The sequence below is a fragment of the Rhinoderma darwinii genome, chromosome 5, assembly GCF_050947455.1.
Source record: "Rhinoderma darwinii isolate aRhiDar2 chromosome 5, aRhiDar2.hap1, whole genome shotgun sequence".
Lineage (NCBI taxonomy): Eukaryota > Metazoa > Chordata > Amphibia > Anura > Rhinodermatidae > Rhinoderma > Rhinoderma darwinii.
In genome coordinates this window covers 91,919,827-91,938,895 of record NC_134691.1, presented here as the reverse complement: position 1 = coordinate 91,938,895, position 19,069 = coordinate 91,919,827, and the positions used below count along the sequence as shown (strand labels likewise).

At 46.1% G+C, this 19,069-nt stretch overlaps 1 protein-coding gene across 1 annotated transcript in view; it reads right to left on the bottom strand.

Annotated features, from left to right (window-relative positions):
* Positions 1-10,445: 10,445 nt before the first annotated feature.
* LOC142652474 (uncharacterized) overlaps positions 10,446-19,069 on the bottom strand; it is a 61,917-nt gene continuing 53,293 nt past the window's right edge. Inside the window, exons 4-6 of the mRNA XM_075828111.1 lie at positions 12,478-12,627; positions 11,995-12,138; positions 10,446-10,579 (exon numbers count right to left, since the gene is read on the bottom strand). Coding sequence (XP_075684226.1) covers positions 10,446-10,579; positions 11,995-12,138; positions 12,478-12,627 — 428 coding nt within the window. The remainder of the gene's footprint in view (positions 10,580-11,994; positions 12,139-12,477; positions 12,628-19,069) is intronic.

The window sequence follows — 19,069 nt, the reverse complement described above, 5'->3', positions numbered from 1 at the left end:
AGGTCACTGTAAGGAACCAGTACCCCCTTCCTTTGATTCCTGATCTCTTCAATCAGGTTCAGGGGGCCCAATGGTTCTCTAAGTTTGATCTACGGGGGGCTTATAACCTTATCCGCATCAAAGAGGGGGATGAGTGGAAGACTGCGTTTAACATGCCCGAAGGTCATTTCGAATACCTCGTCATGCCCTTTGGGTTGTGTAATGCTCCCGCGGTCTTCCAGAATTTCATAAATGAGATTTTAAGAGACTACCTGGGGTTATTTCTTGTAGTGTACCTTGATGACATACTTGTGTTTTCCAAGGACTGGTCCTCCCACATTGAGCATGTCAGGAAGGTACTCCAGGTCCTTCGGGAAAAAAAACTGTTTGCTAAGACCGAAAAATGTGTGTTTGGGGTGCAAGAGATACCATTTTTGGGTCAAATTCCCACTCCTCATGAATTCCGCATGGACCCCGCCAAGGTCCAGGCTGTGACGGAATGGGTCCAACCTGCCTCCCTGAAGGCGTTACAGTGATTCCTGGGATTCGCTAATTATTACAGGAGATTTATTGCTAACTTCTCGGTCATCGCTAAGCCTCTACGGATCTCACTCGCAAAGGTGCTGATCTCCTCCACTGGCCTCCTGAGGATTTCCAGGCTTTTGAGGTCCTTAAGAAGTGCTTTATCTCGGCCCCAGTGCTGGTTCAGCCCAACCAAATGGAGCCATTCATCGTGGAGCTTGACGCCTCCGAGGTGGGAGTGTGTGCTGTCTTGTCCCAGGGTACCAGGTCCCTCACCCATCTCCGCCCCTGTGCCTACTTCTCCAGGAAGTTTTCGCCCACTGAGAGTAACTATGATATTGGCAACCGCGAACTCTTAGCCATTAAATGGGCATTTGAAGAGTGGCGCCACTTCCTGGAGGGGGCTACGCACCAGGTAACGGTCCTTACCGACCACAAGAATCTGGTTTTCTTAGAATCTGCCCGGAGGCTAAACCCGAGACAAGCTCGATGGGCGTTATTTTTTACTAGATTTAACTTTTTGGTCACCCATAGGGCTGGGTCTAAAAATATTAAGGCTGATGCACTGTCGCGTAGCTTCATGGCCAGCCCTCCTTCGGAGGAAGATCCTGCTTGTATTTTGCCTCCAGGTATAATCATTTCCTCTATTGATTCTGATTTAGTCTCCCAAACTGCGGCTGATCAAGGTTCAGCCCCCGGGAACCTTCCTGAGAACAAGCTGTTTGCTCCCCTGCAATTCCGACTAAGGGTACTTAGGGAAAATCATGACTCTGCACTATCTGGCCATCCAGGCATCCTGGTTACCAAGCACCTCATTGCCAGAAACTACTGGTGGCCTGGGTTGCATAAAGACGTTAAGGCCTACGTTGCCGCTTGTGAGGTTTGTGCTAGGCCCAAGACTCCCAGGTCCCGACCAGCGGGCTTACTATGTTCTTTGCCCATTCCCCAGAGACCTTGGACCCATATCTGCATGGATTTTATCACCGATTTGCCTCCATCTCAAGGCAAGTCGGTGGTGTGGGTTGTAGTAGACCGCTTCAGTAAGATGTGCCACTTTGTGCCCCTCAAGAAACTACCCAATGCTAAGACGTTAGCTACCTTGTTTGTCAAACACATCCTGCGTCACCATGGGGTTCCTGTCAATATTGTTTCTGACAGAGGGGTACAATTTGTTTCATTGTTTTGGAGAGCCTTCTGTAAAAAGTTGGAGATTGATCTCTCCTTCTCCTCGGCTTTCCATCCTGAAACTAATGGCCAAACGGAGAGGACTAATCAGTCTCTAGAACAATATTTAAGGTGTTTTATCTCTGACTGTCAACATGATTGGGTCTCATTGATTCCCCTCGCCGAATTTTCCCTTACCGGGTCAGTAACTCGTCAGGGGTCTCCCCCTTTTTTTGTAATTTTGGGTTTAATCCACGGTTCTCCTCCGTTTCACCTGGTAGTTCCAACAATCCCGAGGTAGATGTCGTTCATCAGGAACTGTGCACAGTCTGGGCCCAGGTTCAGAAGAACCTAGAGGCGGCCCAGAGCATACAAAAGACTCAGGCAGATTGAAGACGTTCTGCTAACCCCTTGTTTGTGGTTGGGATCTGCTAAAAATTTGCGCCTTAAAGTCCCGTCCAAGAAGTTTGCTCCCCGGTTTATAGGGCCGTACAAGGTCATTGAAGTCCTTAACCCTGTCTCCTTCCGACTGGAGTTGCCCCCGTCTTTTCGAGTGCACGACGTCTTTCATGCCTCCCTCCTTAAATGCTGGTCCCCGTCCTTGGCTCCCTCAAGGAAACCTCCGGTCCCTGTTCTCACCCCTGAGGGGGTAGAATTCGAGGTGGCCAAGATTGTGGACAGCAGGATGGTCCAAGGCTCCCTCCAGTACCTGGTCCATTGGAGAGGATACGGGCGTGAGGAGTGGACTTGGGTACCCGCTCGGGATGTTCACGCTGGGGTATTGCTCAGAAGGTTCCACCTTCGTTTCCCCTATAAACCAGGTGCACCTAGAAAGGGTCCGGTGGTCCCTCATAAAAGGGGGGGTACTGTAAAGGATTTGCCAGACACAGCTTCTGTGTCGACGCCAGTGGACAATCAGTCTGCACCTGCTCCTATGTCTGTGAGACTGACTCCATCTTCCACCACTCAGGATGGCAGGCTTAGGAGTGGAAGAGCCTATCACAGCCTGGCCAGACGGAGCTAGCTCCCGCCCACTGTCTATTTATACCAGCCTTTCCTGTTCCTCCTTTGCCTGTGATTCTTTTATGCTTGTTTCCTGGCTTGCTGCTGCTGCTTGTACTACTCATCCTCTGCTTGTTATTGACCTTGGCTTTCTGACCACTCTCCTGCTCAGCATTTTGTACTTCGTTCTCTCCTGGTTTGACTCGGCTCGTTCACTACTCTTGTTGCTCACGGTGTCTCCGTGGGCAGCTGCCCCGTTTCCCTTGCTTCTGTGTACCCTTGTCTGTTTGTCTGTCTTGCACTTACTGAGCGTAGGGACCGTCGCCCGGTTGTACCCCGTCGCTTAGGATGGGTCGTTGCAATTAGGCAGGGACTGAGTGGCGGGTAGATTAGGGCTCTCCTGTCTGTCTGACTCCCTACCCTGTCATTACAGTCGCACATATAGCCCACCCCTATAGATAGTTCCCTACAAATAGCTGCCCCTATAGATAGCTCTCCACATATAGCCCACCCCTGTATATAGTGTCCCACATATAGCCCACCCCTGTAGATAGTGGCCAATATATAGCTCCCCCTGCATATAGTGCTCCACATCCCACATATAGACCCCCCTGTAGATAGAGCCTCCACTGTAGATAATGCCACTCACAGTTTTAGTAGAATTTTTTTTTTTACATACTCACCCTGATGCCGTTTCCGCGCCATCCGGTGGCAATGCAGATCTGCTCTCTTCTGAGCAGGTCTGCTGGGGCTGAATGATGCAAGCGGCGCATTGTTGAAAGGTGCTGATTGGCAGGGCAGAATGCCTTTCAATCACGACATTGGTGTGATGATGTCATCGCGCCGCTAGCGTCGCTAGCTGATTGGCGCTGATAGTCATTTTGCCCTGCCAATCAGCGTCATTGTAAGGCGCTTATGCATGTATTTGTACCTGCGTGCTATAGACGCAAGTACAATTACTGCAAGATGGGGTGGCTGTCGCTGGCACCGGGGCCACTTCCAGTGCTATCGACACCACCGGGCATGAGAGGGCCCATGCCGCCCGACCCATAAATGTTAGAGGCTCGGCGGCGCATGCCCTGTAGTAGCATCGCTACCGCTGTAGCAGCCATAACGGCTGCTAGAGGCGCCACTGGGCATATGAAGGGGCCGTGTTGGCGGGCGGCACGGGACCCCTCATGCCGCGGGCCCCGTAGCGGCCGCTACTGCTGCTACAGCGGTAGTTACGCCGCTGCCCGTAGAGTTAAATGATTCATTTCTGTCTGCCTAATACCACCACTAGGGGGGGCTTAGGAGCTTCTTTTATTATTGAGCTCAATGTTTACCCTGTATTATGTAAGATCCCCCTAGTGGTGGATACATTCTATCATTTAACTCTGTGACAGTGCATGGGATTTTGAGCTCTGTACCAGAAAAATGGAGCTCTGACCGCTATAGAGATATATAAAGAAATAAATTAGCGCAGAATTTTTGGATCTATTTCGATTTATAAAACTAAAAATGGTGCGGATAATAAATTAAAATTATGTTGGTGGGACTATTATGGTGCGTCCACCCATACAAAGTTGATCGGGACCCAACCACACAGACTCACAAATTTTTTCATTTGGTCAGTGTCAGAAAACTAAACTAACTTAAATATTTTTACACTAAGAAACACTTAGGGGGGTGCACCTACTTTTTATAGGTATTGTAGAACTTGACATTGACTTGTTAATGTGTAACTTGTAGCAGTTAATTGATTGCAATGTAATGAGCTAACAAGACAACATATCACGCCCAACACTTGACATGACCCCAGGACATCATGATAATACGAGGACAGCGGGTGTGTTGTACCAACATGCGTTTATGGCATACAGTGAGCTGAAAGGACGTCGGTTGCTGTAACTCTCCATAATCGATTTTTAGCCCAAGAGCGTACTCGGAAGCCGGTATCCGGCTAGCGTAGTCAGAACGGAGGGTGACGGCTCGGGAGCGGTGATGAGTATGAGTATTGTATGGTGGTTTTATATGAGCACTGTAGGGTGGGATTATATGAGCACTGTATGGTGGTATTATATGAGGACTGTATGGTGGTATTATATGAGCACTGTATGGTGGTATTATTTGAGAACTGTATGGAGGTATTATATATGCACTATTTGCTGGCATTATATGAGCACAGTATGGTGGTGTTATATGAACACTGTATGGTGGTATTATATGAGCACTATATGGTGGTATTATATGAGCAAGGTATGGTGGTATTAGATGAGCACTGTATAGTGGTATTATATGAGCACTGTATGGAGGTATTATATGAGCACTGTGTGGTAGTATTACATGAGCACTGTATGGTGGTATTACAGGAGCACTGTATGTTGCTATTATATGAGCACTGCAGTGTGGTATTACATGAGAACTGTATGGTTGTTTTTTATGAACACTATAGAGTGGCATTATATGAGCACTGTATGGTGGTATTATATGAGCACTATATGGTGGTATTATATAATAACTGTAGGGTGGCATTATATGAGTAATGTATGGTGGTATTATTTGAGCACTGTAGGGTGGCATTATATTAGTACTGTATGGTGGTATTATAAGAGCACTGTAGGGTGGCAATTTATGAGTATTGTATGGTGGTATTATATGAGCACTGTAGGGTGGTATTATATGAGTACTGTATGGTGGTATTATATGAGCACTGTATGGTAGTATTATATGAGCACTGTATGGAGGTATTATATATGCACTATTTGTTGGCATTATACAAGCACAGTATGGTGGTGTTATATGAGCACTATATGTTGGTATTATATGAGCACTGCATGGAGGTATTATATGAGCATTGTGTGGTGATATTATATGAGCACTGTATGATGGATTATGAGCACCGTATGGTGGTATTATATAAGCACTGTATGGTGATATTACATGGGCATTTTATAGTGGTATTATAGGAGCAGTGTATGGTGGTATGATATGAGCACTGTATGGTGGTTTTATATGAACACGGTATGGTGGTATTATTTGAGCACTGTATGGTGATATTAGATGAGCACTTTTATAGTGGTATTATATGAGCACTGTATGGTGGTATTATATGAGCACTGTATGGTGGTATTATTTGAGCACTGTATGGTGATATTAGATGAGCACTGTATGGCGGTACTATATAAGCACTGCATGGTGGTATTTACTTGCATTGTATTTGCAGTATATGGTGGTGGCGGCACTGTATAGTATTGTCATTTAGGCAACTGTCTGGAAGTGTTATTAGGTTAATGAATGGCACTGTTATTTAGGCACCATACTGTATGGCACTGTAAATTAGCACGATATGGTTATATGTACACTGCAAGACAGTACACCATTGGGAAGCACAAATAGAAGATCTCTGACAGAGCACCGTCTAACGTAAGGACAGCTTTGATAGCTGTCATTGGTCTGGAGTAAACAAAAGCCAAGACTCTAATATGAACAGAGTCTTAGGTCCCTACTGTCTTCCGTAAGGACCTAAACTCCCCCTACTAGTGGCAGCATTCAGGTGATTTAGTGCTCTATATTGCAAAAACTGAGCTCCGATCCCTATAAAGGCACATTAGGAAATGAATCAATAGAGAATTTTTATGAAATAAAAAATAAATTTAAGTTCACCAAAAGTAAACCTGAACGTAAATGTCTTCTAAAGTTCATGCCTAATGTGGGGCAGAAATATTACTATGTAATTAACACATTGATTAGAGGACACATAGGGTCAAGTATGCTTGGAAGTTTACCAAAGATTATTAGAAGTCAATATGTAATATGACTAACGACATCCAATAATGTCTTTGTGTATCCAAGATGCAGTAACATTGTAAAACAAGTCTCCGCTGTAATTTATATCTCAACGCTTTCTACTATAGATGTATAGATACCGGCTGTTACTTCCATTTGTTGGAAATTCCTTGCTGCACTGAAATATGTCACAAAAATAGTTCAATAGTTGTGGGAAAAAAAGACAAAAAATTTCTTAGATTACATATACCACTAGCCCACCAGGTATAAAATATAATACTTGGTCACCAGGGACTGGAAACTTTTATACCACTGTGTTACTGGTGAGAGGACACTATATATGCTACTGTGGTACCATGAAATGGATACTTAAAAATTACTTGTTTTCTTTTAGGCCTAAATATTACTTAGATTACATATACCACTAGCCCACCTGGCAGGGCCGGGGTCAGCGCCCGGAGAACTCGGGCAAGTATTGGGGGCCCACTACCCTTGGGGGGGCCTGCTCGGCCACTGGATGCTGACGCTGCTGTCATGGCTCCTCCAGGAGTGGAATCCCTGGCCAGAGTCTTGCCAGACATTTTGCTTCTAGAGGGAGCCCCTGTCTAGGAGGCGGCGTAACTACTGCTGTAATAGCCATAGTCGCTGCAACAGGGACCGCGGCATGAGGGGGCCTGTGCCGCCCGCCGTAACGCCCCCTCCCCTTATGCCCAGTGGCCTAGCTAGCAACCGCTATGGCTGCTATAGCGGTAGAGCAATGCCACATTCAATAGTATCTGCGTCCTTAGGACGCAGATACTATTGAATGCTATGGGAGAGCAGGGAGGTATCTCCCCGCTCTGCCGTTTACAACTCTACAGACTCCCAGGCAGATTGCTAGTAGCTAATATTGCTCTGCCCTGGACTCTGGCTCTGGGAAAGACCCTGACATCACTGTCCATATATGGACAGTGATGTCAGGAGCAGAGCAGTGTCCCAGGCAGAGTGCTAGTAGCGCTCTGCCTCGGACTTTAGCTCTGGGGTTGCCCCTGTCATCACAATCCATATACAGGACAGTGATGTCAGGGGTTTCCCCACAGCTGTAGTTCCTGGAGCAGAGCCTTTACTAGCCCTCCGCCTGGGACACTGCTCTGCTCCTGACATCGCTTTCCATAAATGGAAAGTGATCTGTGCAGGGCCGGCTCCAGGTTTATGAGGGCCCTTGGGTGACACAGACTTAGTGGGCCCCTTTGCGAAGGAACTCAAGTAACTCGCATTAAAATGGCAGAAAATTTCACTTTGTGCCCCCATATAGAAGTTAGGCCCTGTTTATGCCCCCATAAAGAAGTTAGGCTCCCAGTTTATGCCTCTATAAATTGAGTGCCCTCTGTAGATAGTTCCACGCAGCCTCTCTCCCATGTAGTGCTACACAGCCCCCTCACAAGTAATACCACACAGCCCACCCTCCCAGGTAGTGCCACACAGCCCCCCTAATAGGTAGTGCCACACAGCCCCCCTCCCTGGTAGTGCCACACAGCCCCACTCCCTGGTAGTGCCACACAGCCCCCCTCCCTGGTAGTGCCACACAGCCCCCCAATCTGTAGTGCAACACCGTCACTCCTCCCAGGTAGTGCCACACAGCCCCCCTCCCAGGTATTGCCACACAGCCCCCTCCCTGGTTGTGCCACACAACCCTCCTCCCTGTATGTAGCGCCTTTGGAGCTCCCTCTAGGAGTGGAATCCCCAACCATAGCATTGTCAATGCTCTGGCCGGGATTCCGCTTCAGGAGGAGCCCCCAATGTCACTGTCCATATATGAATAGTCATGTCGGGAGCAGAGCTAAAGTCCCGGGCAGAGCCCCTGACATCACGGTCCATATATGGATAGTGATGTCACGGGCAATACCAAAGCCAAAGTCCCAGGCAGAACGCTACTAGCACTCTGCCTGGGATACTGCTCTGCTCCTGACATCACTGTCTATATATGGACAGTGATATCAGGTGCTTCCCCAGAGATGGAGTCCCGGAGCAGGGCCACTTCTAGTGCTCTGCCTGGAACTCCTTCTCTCCTCCTGGCATCATTGTCCATATATGGACAGTAATCACTGTCAATATATGGACAGTGATGTCAAGGGCAACCCCAGAGCCAGAGTCCCGGGCAGAACGCTATTAGCACTCTGTCTGGGAGTCCTTAGCCTAGTAAATAGCAGAGTAGGGAGCTACCTCCCTGCCCTGCCATAGCCTTAAATAGTATTTGCGCCCTAAGGACGCAGAATCTATTGAATGTGGCATCGCTACCGCTGTAGTAGCCATAGTGGCTACTAGCGGGGCCACTGGGGCCCATGATGGCGGCAGCACAGCCCCCTTCGTGTCACGAGCCCCGTAGCAGCTGCTATGGCTGCTACAGCGGTAGTTACACCGCCTCCTAGACACACTCTGGCCAGGGATTCCACTCTTGGAGGAGCCATGATCGCAGCATTACCACCCGGCAGCCGAGTGGTCCCCCCGAAGGCTTGTGGGCCTGGGTTCGACAGGTGCCTGCCAATGTGTCCCTCGAGATTAAACACTGTATATATCACAAAGTAATGGACAATGCAGATGCCACGGTGCCACCAGTGACTGGATGATGGACATACCAGTCTGTTACCAAGAGTTGGACATTGCATGTACCACTGGGTAATCAGTTCCTGTGCACCTTATATGCTAGTTAGTCACTAGGGACCACTGGGTCACCAAGAATTGGTACTGCGTACAGATCTGGATCATAGATTGTACAGTTCAAACAATGGATTTTCTTTATCCCGTTTGGTTTTTACTAAAATTAGATTCCTATGAAAATTACCCTAGAGTGTGTATAAGATGTCGAAATAAATAGTTAGCTCATTTGGGACAGACAGGGACTGATGCGAGTGATTACAATCTTTATACAGCACTGCTGAATATGTTGGCACTATATAAATAATCAGAAATACAGCAAAAAAGATCTACAGTTGTAGATATACCATAATAACCATTATCTGTTTCTGAATTGTAGATGAATAATAAAAAAGTAATTTTTCGTTACTAGTTTAATAAAACATGAATGTGGGATCAAAAAAATTCACATTGATACAAGATTGTTATGGTCCACTTGACGGGGGATCTGTAAGAAAAATAACAGCAGCATTTAGATGAAGAATTTATAATGGGACATATTTATCAAAATATTTTTTCTCCCAAGGTTTGACTAATTGACTTTTTTTTGTTATTTTTAGAGGCCAATTGTCATTAAAAAAAAATACCTGTAAAATAACTGTCCCATGTGTGGGGTCATTGATGAAACATAATTTTTTATATCTGACAAAATGTATGGTTCATAATATAAATAGGTTTTACCGTACATACAAACATGGAAATTTATTGTCCATTAGGCGTTAATAAGGTTATAATAAATGCAACAACACCAATACTAGTAATGAAGTTTTAAAGGAATACTCCAGGAAAATCTTATTATGCATAATGCAGATCATGAGGGGGCGGAGCATGACACATGGACTCTTTCTTTGTTGTTCTTTTAATCCATGTCTCTTGCACTGGCACCTCAGGCCCTAAACTAGGCCTAACACAGTCTATCAGTTTTACCTGGAGTGTCTATTTAATAAGAAACTCAGAAAGGTACATTGACGACATCCCTATAGTATACCATCCGAATAGGAAACCATAGATAATCATGGTGATATTTTAAAATGGAAACAAATGTTTTTATATTTTTATTTTACATGACATGATATATAATTTCTAGCTGCAATTTTTTTTAAATATTTCCTGCCGTACGAGGAGCTCAATTACTGTTTTCTTTCTAAAACAGTACCACAGCTGTCCATGTGTTGTTTCTGGTATTGAAGCTCAGCTCCATTGACGTGAATATTACCACACACAAGCCATTGACATGTGTGGTGCTGTTTTTGGAAGACAGCAGTCTTTTTTTTTTTTCTAATTCTGGACACCGCTTTAAATTTTTTATTTACTATGTCTACATTACCTTTTTTATTTTACTTGTATCCATAGAAGCACCAGATGGTCTCAGGGATACTTGAGTCAAAACAGCAGCCTCTGGAGTGACAGTCCTTGACGCTTATGTTGGAGTACCCACAGTCTTTTCTCAGTTTGTGGCTAACAGAACATCCTACATACAAGAGGCAATAACATCAATGACAATGTTGTCAGCAATGTGAACAGCAATGTGGACTTTTCTTGATACAATACATTGAAATTGTGCAGCTCCCATTTCAACCTGCTCTAGCTCAGACTAAAATCTTGGCTTTCAAAGAAGACTGGAATCACGGATCTAGCTGCAATTTAGCCTGAGTAAGAGCAGGTTGAAGAACAAGCACTTATTTGCAGCTCTCAGTTCAGCCTGTATGAAGAGCAGAGAGGGGCAGTGGGGGACGTGCTGGAAGCATGCAGGAAGAGGAGGAGAATATGTGATCCTCCTCCTATCCCTGTATGGCTGTAGATAACACCAGGGGATGGAGTAACATACACTTTTGTTCATGATATCACTCCCTCCTTATCAATCAGAGAGCATACTTTTTTACTCCACGACCCAGCCATTTAACCCCCTAAGAAACTGCAGTCAAGGCTGACCACGGCATCCTAGTGGTTTTACAGAAAAAATTATAAATAAACATTTTCCCTTACACAAATATATATGTATAAATATTTGGTATCGTCATAATCATAAAGACCTGTAGAATAAATGTAACATATTATTTATACCGCATGGTAAACGCTGTAAAAGTAAAGAAAATAACTAAATCATTATATGTACCCTAAAATAGTTGCTATAAAAACTACAACTAGTCCCATAATCCCATAAAACAAGGTCTGATACAGGTACAGTACATTAAAAAAAAAGTTAAAAGTTATGACCACTGGAACACAAAAGGGATTTTTTTTTTTTACTAAAATTAGGTACGTCACTAAGTGGTTAATATGTACCTAAAGAGGATCGGTCACCTCTCCTGACACGTCTGTTTTAGTAAATAATTGTGTTTCCCATAAAGTAACAATTCTGGAGCATCTTTTGTTAAGACCCTTTTACACCGGCCGATAATTGGCGGGTGCAGCGAGCGCCGATCAACGAGACATCGTTGATCGGCACTCGTTTCCTCCTGTCACACGGAGCTATGGATGGGGACGAGCACTCGTTACTCCGATCGCTCGTCAACATACATTATCATCATGTCGGCAGCGCGTCTCCCTGTTTACACACCAAGATGTGCTGCCGACAACGATAATATTTCACTTTTTTGAAACGACACGACCGGCGGATAATCCAGCGTTTGCTCGTTCATCCGCTGATCGCTGTCCTGTTTACACTGGGCAATTATCGGCAACGAGCGTTATATGAACTAATTATCGGGCCGATTATCGCCCATTGTACCGTTCTTCTGTTATTCCTCCTAGAAATGCAAGAATAATGAGCCCCTTGACTAACCCACTAGCTTATTTTTTTTTATGTAGCATCTTGTTATACCCTATGTTAAAGGGTTCGTGGTCTAGGGGTCCTTGAGGGTGATAATGCAGGGAAGCATTTACCTTTGAATTTGGGGTAAAAGCACCAGTTTACCCCGGGGGTACTTGAATCAAAGCAGCAGCCTCTGGAATGACAATCCTTAGCACTTATTCCGGGGAAACCACAGTCTTTTCTTTCTTTGGTTTTGACAGAACACTGAGCTTTATCTGCAATCAGAAAAATTGGGAGCCAAATTGTTATAGTAAGAAATATTGTAAAATTCCTTTAATCCAGTATCGTTCAGAAATTCTGATGGTCCGGCACTTATCTCAATCGTCTCATTTGGAACCTTACAAGACCAGAAGCTTCTGGACCCAGGTTCCCCAGACTCGCCGATACAGAAGTTGGGAAACTATTATTTTAGAATTTCCATTCAAGGGGTCTGATTAAAGTTGGGTGACAACTCCTCCAGGGGTTGTAATAGTGGCCATATTGGTGGTCACCCAGCTTTCCAAGAAGCAGAGTCACTATTGTCTGCATATAAGAAGGTTAAGATAAAATCATACCTTGCGCCTTAGAGAAGAAGCACCAGTTAACCCCGGGGATGCTGGAGTCGAAGCAGCAAACTCTCTTGGCGCATTCAGAGGCGCTAATACCAGGGTAGCCGCAGTCTCTTCTGTCATACGGGGCCACAGAACAGTCTTTCTTGTTAATTACTGTCGTTATTGATGAAAGGCAAGAAATATCAAAAATGTTGTTTAGTATCAGGCGATACACGTCATTCATCACTCTGAGATCCAGTATTATCTCATATACACACTAGAGGGCGCTGGCGCTCCATGTCATTACTATATAGAAATCTGCAGCTGTAGAATTGAGAAATCATTTAGAAGTTCTGGTTGTAACAATTATATTTTCTCCTGTTGTAATCTTTTGAACATACAATATATCTCAGGATGGGAAGAGGGAAAGGTATAAGTGATAATATGTGTCTGTTCAGATGGCAAAATGTCCTCAACCATTGTGCGCCCACCACCAGTCACCAATAACAGTGCAAGTCGCAGTGCCTTCATAACAATGCCAGCCAGTCACAGCACTCCAATAACAGTGACAGCCAAAGTGCCTTCATAAAAGTTCCAGACAGTCACAGTGTCCTTGTAAAAGTGCTAGAAACAGTGCCTACATAACAGTACCAGCCACAGTGCCCTCATAACACTACCAGCCACAGTGCCTTCATAACAGTGCCAGCTAGCCACAGTGTCTTCATAACAGTGCCAGCCACAGTGCCTTCACAAAAGTGTCAGCCACAGTGCCTTCATAACAGTGCCAGCTCGCCACAGTGCCTTCATAACAGTTCAACCTAGCCACAGTGCCTTCATAAAAGTACCAGCCAGTCACAGTGTCCTTATAACAGTGCCAGCCACAGTGCCTTCATAACAGTGCAGCCAAAGTGCTGTTATAACACTGCCAGCCACAGTGCCGTTATAACAGTGCCAACCACAATGCCTTCATTAACAGTGCCAGCCCCAGTGCTTCATAACAATGCCAACTGGTCAGTCAGAGTGTCCTTATAACAGTGCCAGCCACAGCACCTTCATAAAAGTGCCTGCCAGACAGCCTGTCACAGCGTCCCTATAACAGTGACCACCACATAACATAACAGTGCCAGCCCCAGTGCCCTCATAACAATGCCAGCCAGTCAATCATAATGTCCCTATAACAGTAAACGCCACATATTGTAACAGTGCCAGCCACAGTGCCTTAATAACAGTGCTGGCTTGTCACAGTGTCCCTATAAGGGCATGCCCCCACGTGGCGGTTTTCCTCCGCAACTGTCCGCATCAATGCCGCACCTAATCCGGGTTGCGGATTACGGCTGCGGATCTGCCCAAAATGTGCAGTAAATTGATGCGGACTGGCTGCTGCGGACTGCGGTAAAAGTACTTCCCTTCTCCCTATCAGTGCAGGATAGAAAGAAGGGCCAGCACTTTCCCTAGCGAAAGTAAAAGAATTTCATACTTACCGGCCGTTGTCTTGGTGACGCGTCCCTCTTTCGGCATCCAGCCCGACCTCCCTGGATGACGCGGCAGTCCATGTGACCGCTGCAGCCTGTGCTTGGCCTGTGATTGGCTGCAGCCGTCACTTAGACTGAAACGTCACCCTGGGAGGCCGGACTGGAGACAGAAGCAGGGAGTTCTCGGTAAGTATGAACTTCTATTTTTTTACAGGTTGCTGTATATTGGGATCGGTAGTCACTGTCCCGGGTGCAGAAACAGTTACTGCCGATCGCTTAACTCTTTCAGCACCCTGGACAGTGACTATTTACTGACGTCTCCTAGCAACGCTCCCGTAATTCCGGGAGCCCCATTGACTTCCTCAGTCTGGCTGTAGACCTAGAAATACATAGGTCCAGCCAGAATGAAGAAATGTCATGGCAAAAAAGCAAGACGCATCCGCAGCACACATAACATGTGCATGACAGCTGCGGACTTCATCGCGGAAATTAGAATCTCCATTGAAGTCAATGGAGAAATTCCGCCATGAGTCCGCAACCAGTCCGCCACAACTCCGCAACATCCATTGTATGCTGCATACACCAAATTCCGCTCCGCAGCCTATACTCCGCAGCGGAATTTTACGCATCGTCTAAACGAACCCTACTAAATAGAAGTGGAAGTCAATGCAGAAACGCCTCCGCTGCGGATTAACGCTGCGGAGTGTCCGCAGCGGAATTCAAGTGAAATTCCGCCACGTGTGAACCCAGCCTAACAGTGCCAGCCACAGTACCTTCATAACAGTGCCAGCCAGTCACAGTGTCCCTATAAGAGTGACTGCCACCGTGCTATCAGTGATAATGTTCTTATAACACTGCCAACTAAATACCCACAAAAACCGTATCAATCAGCCACACTGCTCCAAAATCTGCACCATCCAGTTATAGTGCCCCCATAACAGTGCTCATAAGGCTGCCAGTCAGCTATGGTGTCACATAGTACTTGTCCCAGTGGGTGCCATAGGGAGGAAGGGTGACTATACAAACATGGCACTGTAAAGCCATCTTTAACAATAAGAGGGCTAAATTCCCAGATTCCTTTTATTAAAGCCAACCACGGTGCCCCCATAACAATACCAGCCGACTACACTGCCAGCCACAGTGCCCTCCTACGGTGTGACAACCATAGTGTTTCCAATATAATGCCAACCAGCCACAGTGCCCTCATACCTGTGACAACCATAGTGTTCCCATAAAAGTACCATTCAGTCACATTGCTTCCATAATGGCCAACCAGCCACAGTGCCTCCATAACAATGTCAGTCAGTGAGTTTCCAGCATGGTACCAGCCAGCCACATACACTACACTTATCTCCCACATACCCCCCACTGTGCTGTGATCAAGATTGGTGAGGGCTCCTGGGTAAAACAAGTCCGCACCCATTTTTCGTAATAAGGCAAATGTGTTCAGATGTACTGCCATGATACTTCCCAGTGTTCCTTACACTGCCCAAATAATACCACAATGCAACGCCAAAATGTGCAGCAAACATACTGCCCACATAATAATTCCCTCCAGTACCCAAATAATACCACAGCTGCCACCTGCCAGGAAGAGACTTGAGAAGACTTCTTGAAGAGGGGATAGGATGGTAGAGGCCCCTAAATGGTGAAGCCCCAGGGCATTTACCCCTTTTCCCCATCCTATAATAGTGCCCAGTAGATTAGATGCCCACATGCAGTTTCCTCTTCTGTGCCACCGACTGGCAGAGAATAAATTCTACTCACCTACATCTTCCTTACTGTCGCTATCGCTGTCACTGTGGCTGTCGCTGTCACTGTGGCTGCCCTTGTGGTCGTTTTTGGCCAAAATCGGCTGCCCCAGGACGAGGACGGCAGTCAGCAGTGCCAATACTTTTGAACCCATGTCAGTGATAGGATGCGAGAACTATCATTAGGGTGTTGTTATATATATATATATATATATATACATACATATATATACGGTTCATGCTGTTTAACCAGCGAGGGGAACATTTACCGAGGGTGGGTTCATTCTCTGCTTATGACCCCTACACCCATAGAGATCTAACATTGCATAAGTTTATGACCCTTAATAAAAGAACAGCCAGCGGACGAAGGAGAGAGACCTGTGTGTGTACAGTGACTAGAAGGCCTATCACTAGATGATGATAATTGTTATATTATAATTATATCATTACACTCCAGTCTTATCTGCACGATCATCTATAATATAGTTGCAGAGTTTTATTATTTCTCAGGCTACATGGGACACCTGGAATAAGAAATCCTCAGTAAATATCTATGTCCTTGAGTCATCTTCTTTTAGTAGTATATTGTTACACATGGAGGGTCGATCACGGAGTCGAGGGCTTTAGCAGAATTGGCTGCCGTCATTCAAGGCGATACAGCGGTCTACAACCTGTGTCGCGGCCAAAGATTTTATGTAACACTAGAGCCTTAAAGGGTAACTAAACTTTCAGAGAACTTCTGACAAGTCATAGTGACATGTCAGAAGTTTTGATCGGTGGGGTCCGAGCACGGAGACCCCCACCGATCGCTAACACGAAGCGGCAGAAGAGCTCTGGTGAGCGCTGGGCCACTTAGTTTCTGATTGACTTTTCTGAGAAAAGCAGATCAGAAACATTCGGGTCAGCGCTCAACCCAAGCGCTTCTGCCGCTTCGTGTTAGCGATCGATTTAGTTACCCTTTCGGTACACAGGCCTCTTCTCCTGCAGTCGCCACCTGGGGGGATAAAATAACATAGCAGGCAGCGCATGTTGAAGTCAGATTGCATATAAGCGATCATACCAGACTTACATACATTTTTACTATTCCATTTCTGGTTAATAATACAACAAAATCCTCTTTAAGAGGGAGAATTCTGCCCCAAATCCTCGCACGTATAAATTCACTTCACCAGCTGGGGTTAGTATAAATTATCCCAGTAGGTCTAGGGTGATGAAGGGGTTAGTGTATAATATCCCTGGAGGTCTAGGGTGATGAAGGGGTTAGTATATAATATCCCGGAGTTCTAGGGTGGTGAAGGGGTTAGTGTATAATATCCCCGGAGGTCTAGGGTGGTGAAGAGGTTAGTATATAATATCCCGGAGGGCTAGGGTGGTGAAGGGGTTAGTATATAATATCTCTGGAGGTCTAGGGTGGTGAAGAGGTTAGTATATAATATCCCGGAGGGCTAGGGTGGTGAAGGGGTTAGTATATAATATCCCTGGAGGTCTAGGGTGGTGAAGGGGTTAGTATCTAATATCCCTGGAGGTCTAGGGTGGTGAAGGGGTTAGTATCTAATATCCCGGAGGGCTAGGGTGGTGAAGGGGTTAGCATATAATATCCCGGAGGGCTAGGGTGGTGAAGGGGTTAGTATATAATATCCCTGGAGGTCTAGGGTGATGAAGGGGTTAGTATATAATATCCCGGGAGGTCTAGGGTGGTGAAGAGGTTAGTATATAATATCCCCGGAGGTCTAGGGTGGTGAAGGGGTTAGTATATAATATCCTCGGAGGTCTAGGGTGATGAAGGGGTTAGTATATAATATCCCGGGAGGTCTAGGGTGATGAAGGGGTTAGTATATAATATCCCTGGAGGTCTAGGGTGATGAAGGGGTTAGTATATAATATCCCGGGAGGTCTAGGGTGGTGAAGGGGTTAGTATATAATATCCCTGGAGGTCTAGGGTGGTGAAGGGATTAATGGGAATATCCCAGGACGACTAGGGGGGTCTCATAGTTTCTGGCTTTTTTTCACTTCCAGGCTCCGCTGCTGGCCAGCATGTTAGAGGGGTAAATATGGCTGGAGGATCTGATTGTAGCCTGAGTAACATTTTAGTCTAGAACGCAGGATAAGTATCAGGAGGGGACTGAGTTCTGAGCTGACAGTGAGAACGGGCTGGTTTTTATGTTATTAGACCCTCTCAAACCTAGTTCTGTGCGTTTTAGGTCTTTGGATAGGTTGATAGTGCTGTACATATTTTATGTCTTCTATACAAGTACAGCCAGCAGGTGGCAGCAGAGAATCTCTGCTTCGTGGGACACGAAGGTAAATACTGGGGTCTGACACTATATATGGGGGCACTGTGACTGTTAGAATATCTTGGGTCACTGTAGCGGTTTCTCTATTTAGGGAGACTGTTATCAACGCATCTTGCGCCCGAGTTGCACCCATGCGGGACCCGTTGTCACGGATCCCTCATAGACTTGAGTCTATTGAGGGATCCGTGAAAATGGAAGAAAATAGGACATGTCCTATTTTTCCACAGACCCTTCACACGGTTCGTTAAAACAACGGCCGTGTGAATGGTCCCATTGAAATACAAGCGTCCGTGTGACTATACTACGATCGTGTGAATAAGTCCTAACAGTTTGATAAACTTTCTTCCACGTTTCCTGCCTTTTCCGCAAGGCGCCACACCCTCTAATCATGCTCCCTAAATGCCTTTCCATACCTTCCGGCCCTATTTATCCAGGCCCATGCTACTCGGTAGCTTCAATGCCACCCCTTAGGGCAAAGTTACTTCAAGACTTTGTTGTCCAAGGTACTTCTGAAACACGGCTAGCACGTATTTCCACCACACAGTCTCCAGACACTACTCATGTCTTCACCCTAAAACTTCCAGTCACTCCAGAATAACGGCAGCCTATTCACGCCTTCCCCTGGGTTCGCACACAATAACGCTATTCGCTCCTGGTCCCCACTATCTCCACAGTCCCCAGCAAAACTGCCCCAGAGCTACCATTCCATCAAGGTAAAATACTCTGCCACCGGCACCCTTTTAGCGATGGCTCGCTTCTACTCACCAGCCAACCCTTCTCCATGACCTGCCTCTCTGCATTCTAGACTAGTAATGAAGTCTGATAACTCACTGACTACTCCTTGACCCTGGCCTCCTACTGCACGCCACACCACAGAAGTCTCTGCCTCCGTTCCGCACAGGCCTATGTCACGATCCGTCATCCTCCTCCAGAAGCTGCAACCTCCAGCCTTCTCCGGATCTCCTGCAGATAGCAGGGGTAGGATATGGCTGGTTAGCCACGATTCTCCTGAACTGTTTCTTAAAATTAGTGCCGGTTCAGGGAACTGGAGTAAAGCGGGACCCAGAACCGATACCCTGCACTCAATTGTGCTTAGGAC